The sequence below is a fragment of the Cnephaeus nilssonii genome, assembly GCF_951640355.1.
Source record: "Cnephaeus nilssonii genome assembly, chromosome: 3".
Taxonomy (NCBI): domain Eukaryota; kingdom Metazoa; phylum Chordata; class Mammalia; order Chiroptera; family Vespertilionidae; genus Cnephaeus; species Cnephaeus nilssonii.
In genome coordinates, this window is record NC_137074.1 from 3127705 (window position 1) to 3150632 (window position 22928).

The 22928-nt window shown below is 49.9% G+C and overlaps 1 protein-coding gene across 14 annotated transcripts in view; it reads right to left on the reverse strand.

Moving 5' to 3' along the window:
• Nucleotides 1-21059, reverse strand: part of SETD4 (SET domain containing 4) — a 30075-nt gene extending 9016 nt beyond the window's left edge. For 2 of the 14 annotated variants that reach the window (XR_013813308.1, XR_013813309.1), the window contains exons 1-8: nucleotides 17924-21059; nucleotides 16357-16511; nucleotides 15203-15298; nucleotides 10221-10258; nucleotides 6980-7068; nucleotides 4681-5110; nucleotides 3413-3528; nucleotides 2569-2743 (exon numbers count right to left, since the gene is read on the reverse strand). Coding sequence is in view for 7 of the 14 variants with exons in the window: in XM_079766477.1 (XP_079622603.1) it covers nucleotides 625-706; nucleotides 2569-2743; nucleotides 4681-5110; nucleotides 6980-7068; nucleotides 10221-10258; nucleotides 15203-15298; nucleotides 16357-16511; nucleotides 17924-18075 (1217 nt within the window). In the remaining 7 variants the exon portion in view is untranslated. Of the gene's footprint in view, nucleotides 1-624; nucleotides 707-2534; nucleotides 2744-3412; nucleotides 3529-4680; nucleotides 5111-6979; nucleotides 7069-10220; nucleotides 10259-15202; nucleotides 15299-15490; nucleotides 15601-16356; nucleotides 16524-16882 lie in introns of those variants that run through there. The other 12 variants (XR_013813307.1, XR_013813311.1, XR_013813310.1 and 9 more) reach the window with 11 other exon arrangements.
• Between the last annotated feature and the right edge of the window lie 1869 nt (nucleotides 21060-22928).

The window sequence follows — 22928 nt, forward strand, 5'->3', positions numbered from 1 at the left end:
TCTCTCATGTTAAAAAAAAAAAAAAAAGATGCAAGCAGCTATTTCCCAATGTCCTTGGGTCAGAAGCTGAAGCTGGATGAGTCCCAGCAGCAGGCACGCTCCAGGCACAGGGAGACAGAGGCCGACGCCGCTGGGTTGTCTGGGGATTAAACCAGCAGCACCACCCCAGCGCGACAGGCCTGGGACTGAGCGGGGTCCCTCACAACTGCACTTCAGCTACAGAAGGGGGAGCCTTGACCCCCTTATCCCTTTGGGCGTGAAGTCACCAGCCACCCCCATGCCCAGAGCCCACGCCGTGTTAGGTGAGGGCCAGCCTGGCCTCCACCAGCCGATGCCACCCCACCGCACCACATTCAGAGACAAACGCAACCTGGGCCACCAACCAACACATCCAGGCTCTGCTCTGGCACCAGGGTTCCTGTCCACGCTGGCCTCTACGTCCCCGAAAAGCTTTCTTGAAAAGTATCTTACATTCCTGTGTGCCCCAGGACACCGCACAGAGTAAGCGCTCGGTCAACACCTGCCTGCCAGCCGGTGAGTCAGGTGTCTCCTCCCTACAGAACCCTAACCCTCCACTGTTTCATCACCATTTCCCGACGGAACAATTTTGAGAGGAACACTTACTCTATAAAGTCATGATCCTTTAAAATGGAAATCTTTTTGTTCATCTGCTTATCTGTTGATGGAAGATACTTAACAAGCATATCTACATAAAAAAAATCAGACTGAGATTTAGGGTGTAATTCAGACAACAGTATAAACCTTCCCGTCTCAGCTTCCTTTCCTTCCCATTGCAATCCAGACACATGGAAACAGTTTTACCTCATTCACACAAAAAAGAGGTCTATTCTAGGCCCACGCAATGAGACCGTCATCCGCTCTGGAAAAGCCACAAGAACTCCACGAGGCAGGGACCAAACCCCCACAGCCCAGCTCACGCTCCCACTCGGCACACGGCCAACAAACCCAGGTCCCGACGACCGCCCTCCGCCGCCTGCTCGGACGTCCACCCTCCGAGGGCGGGCTCTGCACCACACGAAACTCGGAGTTTCTAAAAGCAGATTCACAACTGTCTGCGCAACTGTGACTGCAGCCTGAGCAACTGCAGGTGAAGGTGCAAACAGCAGCTAAGCCACGGGGCAGCGGTCAGAGGGACTTCTGTCTTCTTAAGTTTTCTCTTCATGTTTGTTTTTATTTTCAAATGCAATAACAACTAATGCATAAATGTTGACCACAAGTCAGCATTTCATGGTCATCAGTGTTAGTTATTCTGATAACACGAGGCTAGTCTCAAAGCCCCTTTTCTGAGACGCCCAGCAAGGCCCGCTTTTGCGTTTCTATTTTATTTCATGAAGAACAGCCTTCTTCTGCCCGTGGGATGTAGTAGCATCACCTCGACAGGCTCCTATTTCCGCTGGAACTTGTACTAAAACCGCCTCAATCACACTCGGTGACTGTGGGCTCCTCACGCCTGGAGACGTCTCCGCCGCCTCCGGAGAAGGGCCAGGCCCCCATGTGCTGTTTCCCACTTTGTGGGGAATTTTCACAGCGTAAGGTTTTTAAAATACGTTTTTACTGGTTTCAGAGAGGAAGGGAGACAGAGAGAGACAGAAACATCAATGATGAGAGAACTCACTGATCGGCTGCCTCCTGCACGCCCCCTACCGGGGATGGAGCCCACAACCCGGGCTCTGGCACAGTGGGCAGGCAGGTAGTGCCCTGACCAGGAATGAACTGTGACCTCCTGGTTCATAGGTCTGTCGACGCTCAACCACGGAGCCACGCCAGCTGGGCCACGGCATAAATTTTCCAGCTAAACCCTGATCTTAGAAGGAGTAACACCAAGGTGATGGCTACATAACGGGCACAGAAGAGCGGAACCCAGGCCTTCATGGCGGCCAAGCCCCGGAGCAAGGCCTGCGCCTCTCTATGGAGCGCAGCGCTTCCCACACAGCAGGTCTGCACGGTCACGTGCTGCTTCCTCGCCCTGCTCTCCCTCCAGTGACAGGGACACGTCTCCGCCCAGAGATTCCCTTTCTCCATCTATTACGCGGACATCTCCTTAGCACTCTTCCTGTGCCGCCATCCTGTCCGACCGGACACAATGTTCTTCTCATCCTCAATGTTGGGCATTGCTCCGAGGTTGGGCAAAGCTTCATTGTTTTTACTTCATTATTGCAATGACATGGTGAGCCAGAGTAAGGCTAGCCCTACCTCGGAGAAAATAAACAATATTCATTTTAAGGATTGCTGCCTGGCCGGTGTGGCTCAGTGGTTGAGTCTCAACTTATGAACCAAGAGATCACAGTTCGATTCCCTGTTAAGGGCACATGCCTGGGTTGTGGGCTCGATCCCCACTGGGGGGCGTGCAGGAGGCAGCCGATCAGTGATTCTCTCTCATCATTGATGTTTCTCTCTCTTTCTCCCTCTCCCTTCCTCTCTGAAATCAATAAAAATATTTAGAAGGAAAAAAAAGATTGCCATTTTTACTAAAACTTAAAAGAACCTCACCCCCAGATGGGGGAAGTGTATACCAGCTTAGTGACAGGAACCGAAGTTCACGCCGACCTTGTGAGACGGGCACGCACGCGTGGGGGTTCCCGCGGGGCACAAAGCCGTACTCCAGCAGCAGCCGCCGGCTGTCATGGGGGCCGTAGCAGATGAACACCTCCTCGTGCCGTCTGCAGCCCGAGCCCGTCCTGATTTCGTAACAGCGGCTTTCCTCATTAAACGCTGCTTCCACCTAGAGAGGAAAATCGTTCATTTTTTAAAGCAAAACCCAAAATTAAAAAGACTAAGTTATCATGTTTATTTAACCCTTTGAAACACTCATCGCTGAATGTAACCACACGTGGGGACAATGAAGGTTCCCACGGCAGCCCCTGGTTCGCCCCACTGGTGAGGGAGTCCCCCCCTGAGTCCTGGGGATGGCGAACACTGACAATGGATAACACCTGACAATGGCTGTCACACAGACGGCCCGGGGATGGGGGGGGAGGGGCGGGCGGACAGGCCTCCCAGCCCCACAGGCTGCACTCGGCATCACCAGCGGGGCCACAGGAAGCAGGCTGTGTAGTAGCGAGGTCCCTGGCTCCCCGGGGCGATGTGATCTACTTGTCGGGATAACTCCCAGGCTGGCAGGGAGGTGAGCCTGTTAGGCTGAGGACCAGGTGGGGGGCCAGTCTGGCTGACAGAGCACCCAGCGTGGGAAGCCTTCCGCACCAGGTGGGGACGGCCCGGCGAGAAGAGGAGCTGCCCGCCAGGCCTCTGGGGCCGTGAGCCCACGGGGTGGAGGCACACGCGGAATCTCAGTCTTACAATAAGGCCTTTGAGCCGACACTGGCTGGCACTGTCGTGTGGGTTTGTGACTGTTGGGTGAGCTGATGGGTAGAGAGGAAAAGAACAGACCTACCTGCTCCCCACAGAAAGGCGTGGGTGCAGGCACGAGGCCTCCTTCCTTAGCAGCAAAGCCCAGCAAGCCCCACGAGGCGAGGAGGAGGAGGAGGAGGAGCAGGCTGGCATTCCCACCTGGCAGCATCAACAACAGGTTAAGGCCGTGGTTTGGAGGCTCATGCCAAAAGCCAGCTGCACGCACCTTAGACCCGCCCCGCGCGGCAATCTTCTTCCATAGAGGGCACAGAGGGAAGAGGGCAGGCCCTCCAGGGCCCTGAGCCACGTGCCCCCACGTGCCCCCGGCTGCGGGAGGCGGGACCCACACTCAACTGTAAAATCACTGGTCCTGGGGGTGTAAGTGCATTCACAGCCCAATAAAAAGCAAGTCCGCCAATGGGGCAGAGTCGCTGTCCAGCATCCTATGTACTACGCCCAGCTCATCTCATCGACAGCAACCACACACCCTTCTGCTCGGCCTCCTGCACTCAGCGCTGTCAGCAACGCATCTTCCTAGGAAGTGACAAGCAGACGGGCGAGGAGTGTCCTGGCCTTGGACAGCACGGCAGGGCCTCCCCACGCTCCCTCCCAACGGCAGCGGGCTAACCAGGTGGCACGGGTCTTCCCGGGCGGCACGGTGGGAAGAGGGCAGTGAGCATGGGTCCCAGCCAGAGTGCCGCCCGTGGACCCTGAGAGGGCTGGCTCATCCTGTGCCACAGGGGAGGGGGCAGAGAGCAAGGGATCCGACTCTCCCAACGCAGGATTCTCTAATGATTTCGACTCCTTTCCCCATTCAATAAAGGTTTGTGTTTTTTTAATAAAGGTTTATGGAAGGCCCACTACGTGCCAGGCCCTGCGCTGAGCACTGGGATTACAGAGGAACAAAGCGAAGTGCCGGTCCTCTAAGACTGCAGGGCTCAGAGAGGGGGCAGTGCGCTAACCAGAGATCACAGCAGAGAGAAGCGGAAGCAAGGCCCCAAGTATAAAGGGGTCGGGACAGGAACACAAGCCAGACGCCAGGGCCGGTTCTGGAAGGAGGAAGACCTGCACCACAGGGGGGCGAGGGGGGGCAGGCTGCGGGTTAAGACCTGGGGGAGGCGGGATAGAACACTGGGCTCTGCGGCCCGGAGGGAGACGGGGTGGGAGGAGACAGGAGACGCCTGGCGGGCGGCAGGCAGTTACCAGAGCCAGCTACACCCTCCCCGTGGGCCACGCACGGCTCTAGGTCGCAGGTTCTGAGGTCGTGTCCTTCCTGCGGAAACGGAACGTGTGCCCTCGGCAGCCCCTCACCTGGACGGCGGGGCTGTGGTTCAGCAGATCCAGGAACGGGGCGAGCGCGCAGGTGTCAGGCTCCGCGGACAGGCCCTGCCTCCGGCCTGGCGCCATGTACACGGCTCTGGTGTTGACCGTGCACCAGGCCCACAGGAAGGCCCCGTAGCTGAAGACGCTCTCCGCGGCCTCGGGCAGCAGAGGCTGCAGGGAGGAGAAGAAGCCTCGGGCGGAAGTGAACAGCTCGCGCACGCGCGTCCTCTGCTCTCTGGCCTCCGCTGCCAACGGTCTGGGAAGAAGAGTCACCACTTCCGGCTCCAGACAAACAGGGCAGGTGTAGGCCTTCGGCAAAACCTCCAGGTAGGGCTTCCAGGGAGACCGATCCCCAGCATGCCTTTCTGCAACTAGAAAGGTGCACAGAGCCAGCAGAGGAGACGGGGGAGGCTGCCACCTTTTCCAAGTAAAAGCCAAAGTAAAGAAGTTACTGTTATTGGAAGACACAGACACTCTAGGGCAGGCGTCCTCAAACTACGGCCCGCGGGCCACATGCGGGTGTTTTTGCCGTTTTGTTTTTTTACTTCAAAATAAGATATGTGCAGTGTGCATAGGAATTTGTTCATATTTTTTAAACTATAGTCCGGCCCTCCAACGGTCTGAGGGACAGTGAACTGGCCCCCTGTTTAAAAAGTTTGAGGACCCCTGCTCTAGTGGTTAGTTCTGCTCCCAGAGGGAGGGCCGGTCAGCACTCGCCCAGTTTATTTCATGCGCCTGTGGGGGGGTCTTCCTTCCCCAAAGCTTTGCTCTCCAGAGAGCACCCGCACAAGTGCTCCGAGCAGGTCATGTCCACACCAGAACAGACTCACTAACCCGAGTCCCAGCTTCGTTTGCAAGATTCCTTTCTGCAAAACCCCCCTTTGCTTCCAACGTGGTTCTCCAGCTTTCAGCTTTTGCTGGGAGGCCACTGGTTTCACTGGGATGGAAAGAATCCAGTACATCCACTGGTACATGTAGGTATTCCTATTTTAATCCTAAGCTTACCACCTCTATTGCAAATTACACACTGCAGCGTTTTTATCTGTTCACAGTAAAAATCTCAGGCTGCATGAATGTATTTAGCAAAGTTTACATTAATCCTTCAACGCCTAGATTCCTGTATTACCACATACATTCTACTCAGAATTTCAGAATGACAGGGAAAATATTAATACTAAGAGCATCCTTGCCTCTACTCACACCAATAGATACATCAGTCCTGCCTGTGGCTCAGTGGGTAGAGGGTCGGCCTGCGGACTGAAGGGTCCCGGGTTCGATTCAGGTCAAGGGCACATGCCTGGGTTGCGGGCTCGATCCCCAGTCAGGGGCGTGCAGGAGACAGCCGATTGATGATTCTCTCTCATCACTGATGTTTCTATCCCTCTCTCCCTCTCCCTTCCTCTGTGAAATCAATAAAAATATATATTTAAAAAAAAAAAAGATACATCAGTCCTCTTACAAAAGCAAGTGGGGCCCAGCCAGTGTGGCTCAGTGGTTGAGTGTCGATCTATGAACCAAGACGTAGGTCATGGTTCAATTCCAGTCAGGACACATGCCCCGGTTGCAGGCTCGATCCCCAGTAGGGGGCGTGCTGGAGGCAGTGGATCGATGACTCATCATTGATGTGTCTATCTACCTCTCCCTCTCCCTTCCTCTCTGAAATCAATAAAAATATATTAACTTTTTAAAAAGCTAGCAGGGGTTGGGGGAGGACACACTCAGAATTTACCCTGGGTTAAGAAACAATTCAAGCTTTCAAACCTCCTAATTTAGAAACCCTTCTGCTGAGGATCTCACGCACTCTGTCCTCAGGGAGTGCCCCGAACAGAGGCCCAGGATAACATGAGCTGGAAATGAGTTCTCCACGCCAAGGCTGCCCCCCTCGTCTCTGCTAAATAAAACTAACTCTTCCATAACGTCAACAGCTCTTCAGAGCTGAAGAAAATTCAAGCAAGTACAATGAGGGTAAAAATAAAAAAGCTATTAACATTTGTCAAGCTCTCCTACGATGGAGAACAAGCTACTATGAGCAAGGCGCTCAGCCATGATTTCCTTGATTATCCCATCTCATCTTCCGTTGCTGGGACAGATCAGGACTCAAACCCACCTCCCAGTTTGCGGTGAGTTAAAAGCAAACTTCACAGCCCAGAGTAGACCTTTGCACCATTGCAGGTATCAGCTATGCAAGGGGCTGGGTCCTCCCGAACTCGGCCTTAGGGGACATATCTGCGATGGAACAGACTTGAAGGAGAAGCAGTGCCCAGGTAGCATGTGAGCGGTCACTTACTTAGCAATGTACGCCCCTAAGTAGCTCCTAATCACTGTGTCCGTGGTGAGCAGGCAACTCTCAGGCAACGAAATAATCACCTGTCCCTCCTTCCCGAAAAAGAAAGCAAAGTTTAGAACGCCGTGCTCTGGGAAGGGCCTGTGAGTGCGCGTCTCTTCAAGCCTCGGTTTCATCTGCTAAGACCCCAGAATAACGCGGCCACAGAGACCACCAGCGACGAACTCCCAAGCCCTGCGTCAGGATGTAGGCAAGGCTGCTCCGACACAGGTACGACGGCCCCACAGGAGTTAAAGGTCAGCTAGGTCACTGTCAGCCTTCCACCAGGAAGGAATGTGGACACACTGACAACTCAAATCAAATTGTCCCTTCCCTTTCTTAGGCCGGAAGTTGTGCACCTGCAGGAAACAGCACACACACACACACACACACACACACACACACACACACACACAAGTCCATCTGGTGCCACCCCACGTACCAGTGGCTGTCCTAGAAATGGCCACCCTCCCTCCAGCCTGTGTCCACTAGCGAAAGCGAGGGCAGCGCACAAGGGGCTGGTCTAACACCTGCCGAAGTACAGCCCTTCCCACGGAGACGGGAACAGAGAACGGGAATTAAGATGCAAGTCACGGACACAGGAACAAGGAAGGCGCAGGACGCCGCGTAAGGTCCTGCTGGCATTGTAACTGGCGTCTCAGTTACGAATCTCAGCCGACAATCAGCTGGGTGCCATTTCCAGGTGCCTCATCTGTAAATCGAGATTAAACTAGATCATCACTACCACCTCTTCCTGCCCCGACATCCGTGACTTTATGATTTTTAAAAATCCACCCGGGAGCCCTAACCGGTTTGGCTCAGTGGATAGAGCGTCAGCCTGCGGACTGAAGGGTCCCAGGTTCGATTCCGGTCAAGGGCATGTACCTTGGTTGCGGGCACATCCCCAGTAGGGGGTGTGCAGGAGGCAGCTGATCGATGTTTCTCTCCCATCGATGTTTCTAACTCTATCCCTCTCCCTTCCTCTCTGTAAAAAAAAAAAATCCACCCGGTGGCCCGGTGGTTAGAGAACCGTCCTGTACAACGAAAGGTTGCGGCTGGATTCCCGGTCAGGGCACATACCTAGGTTTCAGGTTTCATCTCCACTATAGGGGAGACAACCTATCAGTGTTTCTCTCGCATGTGGATCTCTCTGTCTCTCTCTCTGTCTCAGTCTCTCTCTCTCTCTCTCTCTCTCTCTCTCAAATCAATAAAAACATATCCTCAGGTGAGGATTTTTTTTTAAAGCCACTTGATAAAATGGTCTATATGTTCCTTGGGGTAAATCTCTTCATCATCAAACTGAACACTTAAAAGCTGTGCAGCCCAGCCAGCATGGCTCCATGGTTGAGCATCGACCTATGAACTAGGAGGTCAACGTCTGATTCCTGGTCGGGGCACATGCTCAGGTTGCAGGTTCAAACTGCAGTAGGGGGTGTGCAGGAGGCAGCCAATCCATGCTTCTCTCTCATCCATGCTATGTTTCTCTCTCATCAATGTTTCTATCTTTCTCCTCTCCCTTCCTCTCTAAAATAAATAAAAACCTATTTATTTATTTTTAATATATATTTTATTGGATTTTTTTACAGAGAGGAAGGGAGAGGGATAGAGAGTTAGAAACATCAATGGGAGAGAAACATCGATCAGCTGCCTCCTGCACACCCCCCACTGGGGATGTGCCCACAACCAAGGTACATGCCCCTGACCGGAATCGAACCTGGGACCCCTGAGTCCGCAGGCCGACCCTCTACCCACTGAGCCAAACCAGTTAGGGCAATAAAAACCTATTTAAAAAAATAACCTAGCCCTAGCTGGTTTGGCTCAGTGGATAGAGCGTCGGCCTGCGGACTGAAGGGTCCCAGGTTCAATTCCGGTCAAGGGCGTGTACCTTGGTTGTGGGCACATCCCCAGTAGAGGGTGTGCAGGAGGCAGCTGATCAATGTTTCTCTCTCATTGATGTTTCTGGCTCTCTATCCCTCTCTCTTCCTCTCTGTAAAAAAATCAATAAAATATATTTAAAAATAAAAAAATAACCTATACTCACTGCTCTATACATGAGAGGTATATGTCTCCTCTCCAAACTCTGCTGCATCTGAGGTCAATTACACCTCTGTTCAAAAAAGAACAATATTACCCAACAATGTACATGTGCTTAATGCCAATAAGCTGCACACTTAAAGTGGTTAAGATGGTAAGTTTTATTTTATACTAGTATGTATTTTGCCACAATTAAAAATTATAAAGTAATTTAAAAATTAAAATAGCATAATAGAATTACAACACTAAAAGTTACCATTCTTTACATTAAACACATGTACAAAGCTGGGGTTTATATAAATTAAATTGAGAAATTAAAATAATTTTAAATAAAAATAAATTAAGGAATTGATTAGTAGCTTTACAGAAAACTGTATGAGATGTGCTTTAAATGGCATAAATGGACCTCGGAGATCAGATCACCATGCCCTTCGCCTCCCTGTTTTCCAGGTGAGGACAGGGAAGCCCACAGTCCGGAGCCGTGTCCCTCCGGTGGGACAGCAGGCTGGCCCCTGGGGCAGCACCGAGCCTCCTCCCTCTGCCTGCTCGGTTCTACCTCCTCTGCCACGCAGTCTCAGATGAGAGCGGCTCCCTCCCCTGGCGCGGTTAACACGTGATCTGGTTATAAAATCTGCTCTGGCAGACTGCTGGCTGCCTACCCAACAGGCCTCTCTCCTCCTCACCACCCAGCCCCCCGAAGGCACTGCCCACAGGTGTCCCCTCCAGCCGCTGGGTGCGCACCGCGCCCTGGCAGCTGAGGAGGCGGGTTCACGGTCCCATTTCCTTGCCGGGGAAGCTGCCCTTCCTCCCCCTGCTTGGTCCTGCTGCTCAGGCTCCGGAGCTGCACGCTGGGCCTGAGGGGGGGCTCCCTCCAAGGACGTGGGAACAGAGCTGCTAAGTCCTGGGCCTCTGATGGCCACGGACGCCACCAGCCAGGTCGCCTACCCGGGCGTGTTCACGTGACGGCAAAATAAACTGCTCTGGGCAAGCCCTGCTACTTGGGCTTGTCTCCAGTCTGCGGCAAGCAACTCTAACTGGCAGAGTTGTACTGAAACGTATCTAGTAAGCTAAAATGCCGGTATGCCCAACATATTTTTAATCCACTTGGTTTAACCCACAAAGCAAAGCAGCACCATCTACACTGGGTTTCCAGGACAAGAGAGATTCTCACCTGCAGGGACGTTTTGCTCATCAGCCCTCTTCCGGTATCTAGAAAGGCAAAGACAGGACAGGGTGAATGCTACTGCAGCTTCCAGGTCTCAGAGGCACTCTCTGAACAGAAGATGTGCATGACCGTCAGAGCCGGCGTCTCGTATCCTTTGAGTCCCAGAGGGTCAAGACGCTGCTCTGGAAAACGGACATGTGCTGGCCTCCTCTGGGTTTGCGATCCTCGAAGGGCAAAGTGACTGCAGAATCGAGACCTAAAGACCATGCACCTTCCACAGAGCGGCTCCTGGGAATCTTAGGGACCCTCAGGCTGACCTCCTCCGCGGAGTCTTCCTTTAGACTTGTACGCTAATTTAAGTGGAAATTTATCTCCAACCATAGATGGGGTGGGCAAAAGTAGGATTACAGTTGAAATACAAATAAATAATACAATGATTAATGCATTATAATACAAGAATAAACTGTGTGTTTTGAGTACTCACAACTGTTAACCGACTTCCGTCCACCTCTGCAAATGAACAGAATTTGGCATATGGGATAAACCTGGAAGATGCTTTACCAATATTTCTACAACATAGTGTTCAAGGGAGAACATATTTTCCAATGATATTTCCGATAAGGGCTTAATCTCCAAAATTTACAGAGAACTCCTACAACTTAAAAAAAGGAAGATAAACAATCCAATCAAAAAATGGTCAAAGGATGTAAATAGATACTTTTCAAAAGAGGACATACAGAAGGACGAGAGACATATGAAAACATGCTCAAAGTCACTAATCACCCGAGAGATGCAAATCAAAACAACGAGATACCACCTCACACCTGTCAGAATGGCTATCATCAACAAACAACAAGTGCTGGCAAGGATGCGGAGAAAAAGGAACCCTCCTGCACTGCTGGTGGGAATGCAGACTGGTGCAGCCACTGTGGAGAACAGTATGGAGTTTCCTCAGAAAGTTAAAAATGGAACTCCCATTTGACCCAGTGATCCCACTTCTGGGACTATATCCCAAGAAACTAGAAACACCAATCAGAAAGGATATATGCACCCCTATGTTCATAACAGCACAATTCACCACAGCTAAGATTTGGAAACAGCCTAAATGCCCATCAGCAGATGAGTGGATTAAAAAACTGTGGTACATCTACACAATGGAATGCTATGCTGCTATAAAAAAGGAACTTTTAGCCCTAGCTGGTTTGGCTCAGTGGATAGAGCGTCGGCCTGAGGACTGAAAGGTCCCAGGTTCAATTCTGGTCAAGGGCATGTACCTTGGTTGCAGGCACATCCCCAGTAGGGGCGTGCAGGAGGCAGCTGATTGATGTTTCTAACTCCCTATCTCTCTCCCTTCCTCTCTGTAAAAAATCAATAAAATATATATTTTTTTTAAAAAGGAACTTTTACCATTTACAACAACATGGATGGAACTGGAGAGCATTATGCTAAGCGAAATAAGCCAGTCGGAGAAAGAGAAATATTACATGATCTCACTCATATGTGGGATATAATGATCAACATAATTTGATGAACAAGAATAGATTGATCTAGAGACAAATGGAGGGGAGGGGGGGTTAGAGAGCAACCAAAGGACTTGTATGCATGCATATTAGCATAACCAATGGACACAGACACTGGGGCGGTGGGGGCTTGCCCGGGGTGGGAATGGCTGGGGGAGGGGGGGTCAATTGGACAAAAAGGAGACATATGTAAAACTTTAGACAAAAAAAAAAAAACAGGAGAGGAACCAAGATGGTGGCATAGGTAAACACCTGAACTTGCTGTCTCACACAACCACATCAAAACTACGACTAAAAGAAAAAACGGACATCATCCAGAACCACGGGAAGGCTGGCTGAGTGGAAGCTTTACAACAAGAAGGAAAGAGAAAAGCGCATCTAGACTGGTAGGAGGTGCAGAGGCGCGGAGAGCGAAGGTACGGAGGCGCGCGCGGAAACGGGCTGGCGACTGGGTACGCTGTGGTCTTTTTCAGTCGGGAGGGAGATACAAACTCCCGACTGCTCTGAACTCCAGTTCTGGGCGAGACTCTGGGGACCCAGACTCACACGGGGAGAAACTGGACTGTCTGGCATCGGGACAGGAACGCGAGGGCGGCTTTCTCTCAGACGTGGTCACAGCGTTCATTGTTCCTGCACGGGGCCGGCCGCAGGACACAGAGACCCAGGGACCTATCTGGGGCCGAGCAGACTGGCACTGGCAGCCATGCGGTTTGCTTGGCCCAGTGATTCCCTGAGACCACGCCCAACCCAATTTACAACCCCACCCAAGCTGTGCACAGAGGCGTTTGCATGCGAATGGCCTGGCCTTTTGCAACCTAACCTTACAATCTGCTGCTGGGTCAAAGAACCCCAGAGCTTCCAAAAGAAGGCCTAAGGCTCATCAGCAGCCTGCATTGTTTCACAGCTGCGCCTCATCTGGACATCTCCAAATCCCAAACTAAGAGGAGAAATCTTCAGATCTCTCTGTAGCTCCTGCTGGGTGGCCTCAGGTAGGGGTTGACTTAGCACCTCCTTGGAGATCCAAGAGCCAGTGTACCCAGTGGTCAAAGTGAGACCATACCAGATTACAACTCTTCAGATCCGTAAGAGACACACTCAGGGGGCAGACTCAGTGAGCACCAAAGCCCCACTGAAGCAAGTCCTGCCCCATAAGGGTGTCTCCAACACAGCAGTTCTCCCATTGTAGACATAACTGGTCCTCACAGCCAATTGGTCTGGAGGTCAATTCCTCCCAGTGATACCAACAGCAATCAAGGCTTAACTACAACAAGACTGTGCACACAGCCCACAAAGGAGTGCACCAAGAGTGTCCACCTCAGGTAACTGGGGAGGCTGAGCCACTGGGCCCTATAGGACACCTAGCACACAAAGCCACCCTATCAACACAGGGAAGCAGCCAAAATGCGGAGACAAAGAAACATGTCACAAATGAAAGAAATGGAGGAAAGCAAACTACAGGATATAGAGTTCAAAACCACGGTTATAAGGTTACTCAAGAATCTTCTAGAAACCTCTAGGAAATATAGTGAGACCCTCAAGGATATGAAAAGGGACCAATCAGAAATTAAGCATACACTACTGAAATAAAAAATAATATACAGAGATCCAATAGCAGACTAGAGGATCCCAAGAATCAAATCAAAGATTTTAAATATGAAGAAGCAAAAAACACCCAATCGGAAAAGCAAGAAGAAAAAAGAATCCAAAAATATGAAGATAGATTAAGGAGCCTCTGGGACAACTTCAAGCATACCAACATACGAATTATAAGGGTACCAGAAGAAAAAAGAGAGCAAGATATCGAAAACCTATTTGAAGAAATAACGACAGAAAACTTCCCCAACCTGGTGAAAGAAATAGACTTACAAGTCCAGGAAGCACACAGAACCCCAAACAAAAGGAATCCAAAGAGGACCACACCAAGACACATCACAATTAAAATGCCAAGGGCAAAAGACAAAGAGAGAATCTTGAAAGCAGCAAGAGAAAAACAGTTAGTTACCTACAAGGGAGTACCCATACGACTGTCAGCTGATTTCTCAACAGAAACTATGCAGGCCAGAAGGGAGTGGCAAGAAATATACGAGGTGAAGAATATCAAGAACCTACAACCAAGATTACCCTACCCAGCAAAGCTATCATTCAGAATTGAAGGTCAGATAAAAAGCTTCACAGATAAGAAAAAGCTAAAGGAGTTCATCACTGCCAAACCAGTATTATATGAAATGCTGAAAGGTATTCTTTAAGAAGAGGAAGAAGAAGAAAAAGGTAAAGATAAAAATTATGAACAACAAAGTGACAACAAATACATATCTATCAACAAGTGAATCTAAAAATCAAGTGAATAAAAAATCTGATGAACAGAATAAACTGGTGAATATAATAGAACCAGGGGCATAGAAAGGGAGTGGACTGACAATTCTCGGGGGACGGGGGTGTGGGGGGTGAGGGGAGAGACTGGACAAAGTTCAGAAAACAGAGCACGGCCACCTACACTTACTAAGGCGAGGCGGAAGTGGCCACGAGGACCTTGGAAAAGTAAAGCTTATTACAGACTAAGTTCCGGGAATGTCTGCGCTTCTGCTGATGGACAATAGCACTGAGATTCGGGTCACTGGCCGTATCCCTCGTCTACACGGCTGGAAAGGAGCATCAAATTGGTGGCTCATCTCTGAGAGGGCACAAGGTCCTATAATCACGACTTCTATGAATAATCCTTATTCCTGCCTTCGTCTTATTTTTCTATTCTCATCCCCCTTTTGTAATTCTGAATTTTATTTCACCATTTTGGAATGTCTTCCCACAAGCCACTTCAATTTACTTTTAGAACAAGGTAAAGCATGTTAATCCACCTTCTCAAACATTATAGCTACAGCCTGGCCAGCATGGCTCAGTGGTTGGGAGTCGACCTATACACCAGGAGATCAGGGTTTGATTCCCGGTCAAGGCACATGCCTGGGTTGTGGGCTCAAACTCCATTATGGAGTGTGAAGGAGGCAGCCGATCAATGATTTTCTCTCATCGCTGATGTTTCTATCTCCTTCTCCCTTCCTCTCTGAAATCAATAAAAAATATATTTTTTAAAAGAAAATTACAGCCCGAACTGGTTTGGCTCAGTGGATAGAGCGTCAGCCTGCAGACTGAAGGGTCCCAGGTTCGATTCCGGTCAAGGGCATGTACCTTGATTGCGGGCACATCCCCGGTAGGGAGTGTGCAGGATGCAGCTGATTGATGTTTCTCTCTCATCGATGTTTCTAACTCTCTATCCCTCTCCCCTCCTCTCTGTAAAAAATCAATAAAATATATATATATGAAAAGAAAATTACAGCTACAAGGCAGGAAGCCTGACACATACGAGATACGCTCCCTGAGATAATACAACCGCCTGCAAGGCTCACTCCTGCTTTCCTGTCACCTGTGCCCACGTCTCCTGTGACAAAGGTCAAGAGAACTGACAGCCAGACTCACCTGGAAAACAAGCAGGTATTAAATTCGTATCTTCAAACTTCCTAGCTTTCAACCACTTCTTAAGCGCTATAAATTCAGGCTTGTAGCTCTCATTCACTAATCAATGGAAGAAAAAATGGTGATTAAGATCAATATAAAATCAGATTACTATTTAAAAAGAAAATCTCTGATGAATTGTCTCAGTGTTATCATAAAAAGAAATGAATTTTAAAATGTACAAATAATGTAAACTAAAAAGAAAAAACATGTGATCGTCTCAAAGAGGCAGAAGCAACTGGTAAAACTGACCGTTATCAGTGTAGTACCTCCCAGTTGGCCAGGCACTTTCACATACAGTATGTCTTCAAACTGGGTTACAGGGAACTCAAAATGATGAGTTTATATCCAAACATTGATACCTTGCAGGTAATTAGAGGACAGGAGAGAGGGCAGGATTAGAAACAGAAACCTGGGAGTCCCCAGAAAAGACACAGTTGAAGGAAGGAGAAATATGACTATATTCCCACAAGAGTTAAAAAGAATAGAATGGCACAATTACAAAGAGAATTATTTAAGAAACTAGAGGCCTGGTACATGAAAATTCATGCACTGGAGTGGGGGGGTCCCTCAGCCCAGGCTGCCCCCTCACACAGTCCGGGAGCCCTCAGGGACAGGAGGCAACCTGGTGATCAGGGGAAGGCGACGCCCCATCACACCTCTGCTGCTGCCACTGCTGGCAGCGCAACCCTCGGCTGCCCCTGGTTACCTGAGCCTGCACCTCGGGCCAGCCCTGGGCGGCTGGTGGGGCTGAGGGGACTGAGCGCTGCCATCTTGTGACTGTGGGCGTAGCCATCTTTGAGGGCGTGGCAGTCAATTAGCATATTCCCTCCTTATTGGCTGTGGGCACCACCATCTTTGTGAGGGCGTGATGGTCAATTAGCATATTCCCAATGTTCATATTCTCTGTGAACATTGCCCAGGAAGGAGAAATATGTTTATATTCCCACAAGGGTTAAAAAGAATACAATGGCACAATTACAAAGAGAATTATTTCAGAAATATTCTCTGTGAACATTGCCCATGTGCCTTTGAGAAAAGCTATATGTATCTGTTACTATCAAGCAACAAAAGATCCTTTTTTATATCACTGGCACCAAAAAACATAAAAACTGTACCTCCTCTTGACTGAGAACTTCTGCAGAGTTTTCGTCTTCTGATCCGGCTTGTTCTTCCTCTTCCCTTCTTCATACTACAACTGCAGTTTCTGTTTAGGTGCCCAATCGAAAATAAAAAGCACTTTTTTTCCCCTTCTCCCAATGTAAGGTAATCACTGTCTTGGTACCTATAAAGATTTAAATTGACAAACATATATTATTTGGTAAGCCACTTCTCTAAAGTGTTTTTATATACAGAACTTTTACACTGAGAGCTAAATCATGATCCCTTGTGCAGTAATGGAATGCACATTTTACTGATCCTTCTAAAACAGTTTCTTTTTTTAAAAAATAGAAACACACACACACACACACACACACATAGATTTATACCGTAGGCATGTAAAGAAGGCAATCAGTAGATGTTCCTCTTTCACATCAATGTTTCTCTCTCCCTCTCTCTCTAAAATTTAAAAAAAAAAAAAAAGCCCAGCTGGTGTGGCTCAGTGGTTGAGACCCGAGTTTGATTCCCAGTCAGGGCACATACCCGGATTGCAGGCTGATCCCCAGTAGGGAATGTGCAGAAAGCAGCCGATCTGTGTTCTCTCTCATCAATGTTTCTCTCTCTCAATTCCTCTCTATCTCTGAAATCAATTTTTTTTAATATTTAAAATAAAATAAAAATATCCTCAGGTGAGAATTAAAAAAACAGCAAGATTCAGATACTGGAATATTATGTAGCCATCAACAAGGGGGAAAATATATGCTAAGGTGTAGAAATGTCCAAGGGGAAAAACAAAGTTTCAGAACATTACAAACTCAATGATGCCCCTTTTTTTAAATATATTTTTATCGATTTCAGAGAGGAAGGGAGAGGGATAGAGAGGCAGGAACATCCATGATCCCTTTTAGGTTTGATTGGGAACACATCGTGTATGTTTGTAAAACCAGGAGACGTAAGGAGAGCCAAAGCTGTGCACGGGGCGGGGCGTTCTTGCTACTTTCCTGTACCCTCCCGTGGCTCCGCCCGCCTCGGCCCTGCAAGGTCCCCGCCCCCCGCCGGTGCCCCGCGCTCCGCCCGCACTGACTCCGCCGGCTGCGCGGGCCCCGGGGGGCGGGGAGGGGGGTGCGAGCTCTGCACGGGGGGCCCGCGTACCCGCCGCCGAGGCGCGGCCCTTCCTCCCCGGCCCACCCGCAGCTCCCGCCCCGCAGCCCGGCGCCTCGCGGGCCAACGTTCGCCAGAGGAACGACTTCCGGGCCTAGCGGAGTCGTCGACACGAACTCAGTTCTTTTTATATCAAAAAACTCAAATATTAGCCACGCTCCAGCGCGAGCTGCTCCCGTTACCCGGGCAACCGGAGGCCCCGGCCCGGAAGTGCTTCCGGGTCACCTGGCGCCCGGACGGTCTCCAAGGAGACGGTGGCCCAGGGCACGGGGAGACCCCAACGGCACCGGGACCGCGAGGTGAGAGCAGAGTCGGGCCTTCGCAGAGGGAGAGGCCGGCGCGCCCCGCGTCCTCAACTAACCGGAGCCAAGTCCTGGGCCGCCAGGCGGCGCCCCCTCCCCGCCGCGGGCTTCCGCCGGGGACGCCCGCACCCGACCTGGTCCGTCCCCCGACCCGGAGTCGCGAACGAGAAAACTCGGGGGCCCGCGGGCGCGGAGCCTGTGCTCTGAAGTGCCGACCAGCGGAGAGGAGGAACTTCCTGCGCGCGTCCCAGGCCTGACCCTCAGGGCCGGCATCCAGCCCGCCTTTTGCTCCGCCTCCGCCTCCGCCCCCGCCTCGACCCCGGAACAACGAGCCCAGGCAGCCAGAGCTTCCCGCCGGCCCCGATTCCCCGGACACGCTCCGCCCCTGCGTGCCCCGCCCCTTTGCTCGGCTAGCCCCGCCTCTCTGTTCGGCTAGCCCCGCCCCTTTGCTCGGCTAGCCCCGCCCCGCCTCTCTGCTCGGCTAGCCTGCCCCGCCCCTTTGCTCGGCTAGCCCCGCCCCGCCCCTTCGCTCGGCTAGCCCCGCCCCACTTCACCCTCCCTGGCCTAGTTCTCCCAGGATCAGCCTCCTAGGAGAAATCCATAACTTTTTTTTTTTTTAAGAGTAACAGTTCACTTTTTTTTTTTTTAATATAGTTTATTGATTTTTTACAGAGAGGAAGGGAGAGGGAAAGTTAGAAACATGGATCAGCTGCCTCTTGCACACCCCCCACTGGGGATATGCCTGCAACCAAGGTACATGCCCTTGACCGGAATCAAACCCAGGACCTTTCAGTCCGCAGGCCGACGCTCTATCCACTGAGCAAAACCGGTTTCGGCTAACAGTTCACTTTTATTTTCTGCTGTTACAAACAATTTAGAACCCCCTCCTGTGGCTACGGGGAAACAATAGAATTGAGGGTACCAAAGGGCTACTACAATAAACAATTGGGCCCCATGATGCTGTTGTGGCAGCTCCTGTAGGGTTCCATGCCTCCGGAAAGCATGCACTGATGCGGACTCTAAGTCTTAGCCCCTATTTACTCTATTGGGGTTGACAAAAATAAATGGGGGCAAAATGTGCCGCATTGTTCGAATCGCCAGCAAAAGCTCCTGGAGACAGGAGGAGAGGGAACGTCGCAGTTGGTCCACGTCTTCAGCAGTCAGTCGGATAGCAAGAAGACTTCCAGACACTATGACCCCCTGGGGACCTGCCGCAGGGTGAGTTTGGGCACCGGGGGTCAGCAATGGCAGGCGATCTCTGCCTCCACGATGATCCGAAGAGCATCAGGAGGATGCTCAAATAGGATACAACTGGAGCGGTGCTGGGCTTGGAATCCTGGCCATGGACGCTGGTTCGGCAACTGTGTCCCTCACCGGAGACTCCAGTGCCTGGGCGACCTGTGGCCCTTCCCTGGGAACAGTATCGGCCTCCCGGCTACCGCATCTCCCGGGGCCCTCGTGGTCTCCAGGGCCATCTTGGCTGCCACGGCCTCCCGGACTGGCCTGGCCTTCCTCATCTCCAGCCACACAGCCCGCACCTGGATCCTCCAGAAGTCCATATCTTTTAAGTAAATACTCCTCCCTGTGCCGAGATGGAGCTCAATTTCTGCCCCCATCGCCACCTGGATTGTGAGATAGGCTTAGTGACTTGCTTCTAAGTGTACAATGCAGTATGGAAAGTGGGGGAAAGTAGGTGTGCAGTGGAGAAACCTGGCAAGCCGTGCCTGGCCAGGTGCTGAGGGTTAACATGGTCAGTGATGAATTATGGTGATAGCATGCCAGGGTATAGGGAGGGCACTTCACCCCTGTGGCCTTCCTCCCCCGAATCCTATAACCGAGTTCTTCCTTGAGAAGAACATCAGACAAACCCCAAAACACCTGAACAGTACTCCTAAACTGTGTCAAAGGTCACGAAACACCAGTAAACTGAGAATCTGTCATAAACCAGAGGAAACTAAGGTGACAAGACAGATAATGTAATGTGATACTCTGTAGGGAATCCGGAAATAGAAAAAGGGCATTAGGGGGCAACTAGTAAAATTCAAATAAAGCATGGAGTTCAGTTATTACTACTGTTCCAATGGTAGTTTCTTACTTGTGACAAGTGAGTCATCATAGTAAGATGGTTAATAGTTGGGGAAATTTGATAAGGATATATTAGCATTCTCTGTACTACCAAAGCATAGTAACCTCCATCTTGGTAAAAACTGATGTTCGCAATTTTAACCCTGCTATTTTGGCTTCTGTAAACGCTTGCTTGCTTAAATAATAGGGAAAATAAGACTACTCCCATTCCAGAGAGGCCATAAACCATGCCCCAGACAGAGTTGTCTGTCCTGGCGCCAGGCCAGGCATTGAGATATGGTCTCATGGCCCCTTCCCAGCACACAGGGCTTCTTTCTCTGAAGGTCCGGAAGTCTCATTCCAACTTTGGGAGACAAAGGACTAGGAAAAGTATAAAAAGGGAAGACTTCCTCCATGTTGAGGCCCAGAATTTGAGAAGCAATATTCCTCTGAGCCCACTAGCATAATAAAGGACTCTGAATTAATTTGGCTTATTGATTAAGGCGTCTTCTGTTTTAGCTCGCTGATTTACAATATAACACTACATTTCCAACTTTTCAATAAATCTATTCTAAAATTTAAAGTTTGCTGAAAAGGGTAGGAGGGAGGGGCTGGAAATTGATGGTCCCAGATTCAGACCCAAGAGTCAGTGATGTCATCAAAAATCAACGGTTTTTCTAATTTTCCACACAATACCCTTCTTAGGGAGTGTTATAGTAATAGTGATAAGAATGATATAGAATAAATATCAAAGTGTGGAATTACAGTGTAATATTAAAATATGATGTTAAAAAGTATTGAATGTAATGTAAACAGGTTGATTAAACACCCCTGAGTGGCCTGTATGTAGAAAAAAAAAGTAAAGTGATCTGTTCCCCATATGTAAAACCAGATATGCAAGGCTCCGGGGACCCGCTGATAAGACACACTGAAGACGCCCATCTGGGAACATAAAAAGAGGAAGCACCAGAAGAAGATCAGAGAGGCTGCTCTGCTCCTCCACAGACGGTCACTCTCCACCCCCCTTCCTGCAATCTGCCTGAGCTCTGCCGTGGACTGTGAGTCCGAACAGTGAGCCGGAAACTGAGGCCTCAAGCAAGACGCCGAGCTGCAGCTGCAACATCCAACGTCCAGTGTGTGTGTCTGTCGGCGCGGATCCCCGGGTGGCCTGCCGAGGTCTGGAAACCACCAGGACTCTGTAAATAAACCGTGAGTGATCCGTGCATTGCATGTCTGTCTTCTGTGTAATTTATGCTCGGTCAATATTAAGTAAGTACCTTGGGTCGTACGTGTCAGTTTAGAGACTGGCTGAGGCACCCTTGGTCACCTGTGCTTACGTCCCTGAAGGAGAAATTGGGACAGGGAGTCGGCTATTGACCTTCTAGTTTGCTTCCTCGTGGTCTCAAGATAGTTGCTGCAGCTCCAGTCATCACACTCTCACACAATACATTCAAGACAGGAAGAAAAGGAGCAAACAAAACATTTTGTTTTGTTGTTGTTTTGTTTTTAAATTGAGATAGCTATGCTTTATTTTTTTATATATTTTATTAATTTTTTACAGAGAGGAAGGGAGAGAGATAGTCAGAAACATCGATGAGAGAGAAGCATCGATCAGCTGCCTCCTGCACACCCCCCACTGGGGATGTGCCCGCAACCAAGGCACATGCCCCTGACCCTTCAGTCCGCAGGCCGACGCTCTATCCACTGAGCCAAACCGGTTCCGGCTTGTTTTTTGTTTTTGTTTTTTATGGGGAAGGAAGAGAATGTATCCTCCCATTTTCCTTGGCCACACTCTAGCCAAGCTCTTCTGAGCCTTCATCTCCACGCATCATCAACCTTCAGGTACACAATCTTCAGTCTCAGCACAAGTGATTTCATGGACTCCACCCCTCGCACATTAAAGACTTAAACAAATACTAACATTGTTTCTAATGGCTCCAGGCTGCTTCCCCAGAATGACCTTGCTCCCCTCCCCTAAGGGGCTCAAGGCGACAGGAAGAGTTTACTCTTTGTTCTGGGTAACACTTGATGGCTGGCCCTTTACCACCCTTCCTCAGAGCACTGACTGAAAAGGCTTACCCTGTGAGAATCCTCCTTCAGTGCGAGGGTCATAGTCTGTGTCTCCTACAGCTCAGGAGTGTCTTTCTCAAGGTCCTGAGAGCCATTCCTTTGAAAGGTAATTATCGGAAAGGATAGAGCCCCTGTCTCCCAGTCTGTGTAGCCACACAGCTGCCCTAATCAGCGTTTACATTGATAGGAATGTTTCACTTCCCTGACTCAAGCCCCTCTGGTCCCCCACCCCACTCCCTCACTCTCCCTTTAAAATGCCCGGTTGAGTTCAGTTCACGCTGGACCCTCTTCCCTATTGCAATAGTCTATTCCTGGTTCAAATCTGCCTTACCCCTTTAGTATCCAGCCTTATCTTTGACAGAATCAAGTCAATTGTTTGTAGTTACTTATCTACTAAACAGCTCAGCCACAAGTTGATTCCCCGACTCAAAGTCCATGCTGTACCCTGTAGGAAGACTTACTGACCACCCTAACTAAGCAGGGTAAGAAGCAAAGCCAGGGTCAAGCTGAGTTTTATGAGGGTAAGTAAGCCTGGGCAAGGGAAGACCTTGAGAGCGTAATAATTTATGTAACAACTAGAGGCCCAGTGCACAAATTCGGGCACAGGTGGGGTAGTAAAGATGGGAGTTTATTCCACAAGTTAACAGATGTGATGTGATGAAATTCTTTTTCCATATAGCAGCCAGGATGATCTCAGACTTGACTCTCACAACTTAAGCGTCACCAATTGGCCAACAGCAGTAATAACAGAAATCAAGGATGTTCAAACCCAGAAAAGGTGCTGTGTATGGGGAGTGGGAGGGGCTCAAATACGCCACCTGGATCAAGACACAAATTTGACAGAGAAAAAAAAAAAGATACAAAATCATCCAAATAGAGCTTAATTCACTGGCTTTACATTAGCATGCTTTTCAAAGTACATTTTCAAAAAGGTTCCCATAGTCCAATCGGTCAGTACTCCCCTTTGTGATTCTTCCTGCTCCAGGCTTACA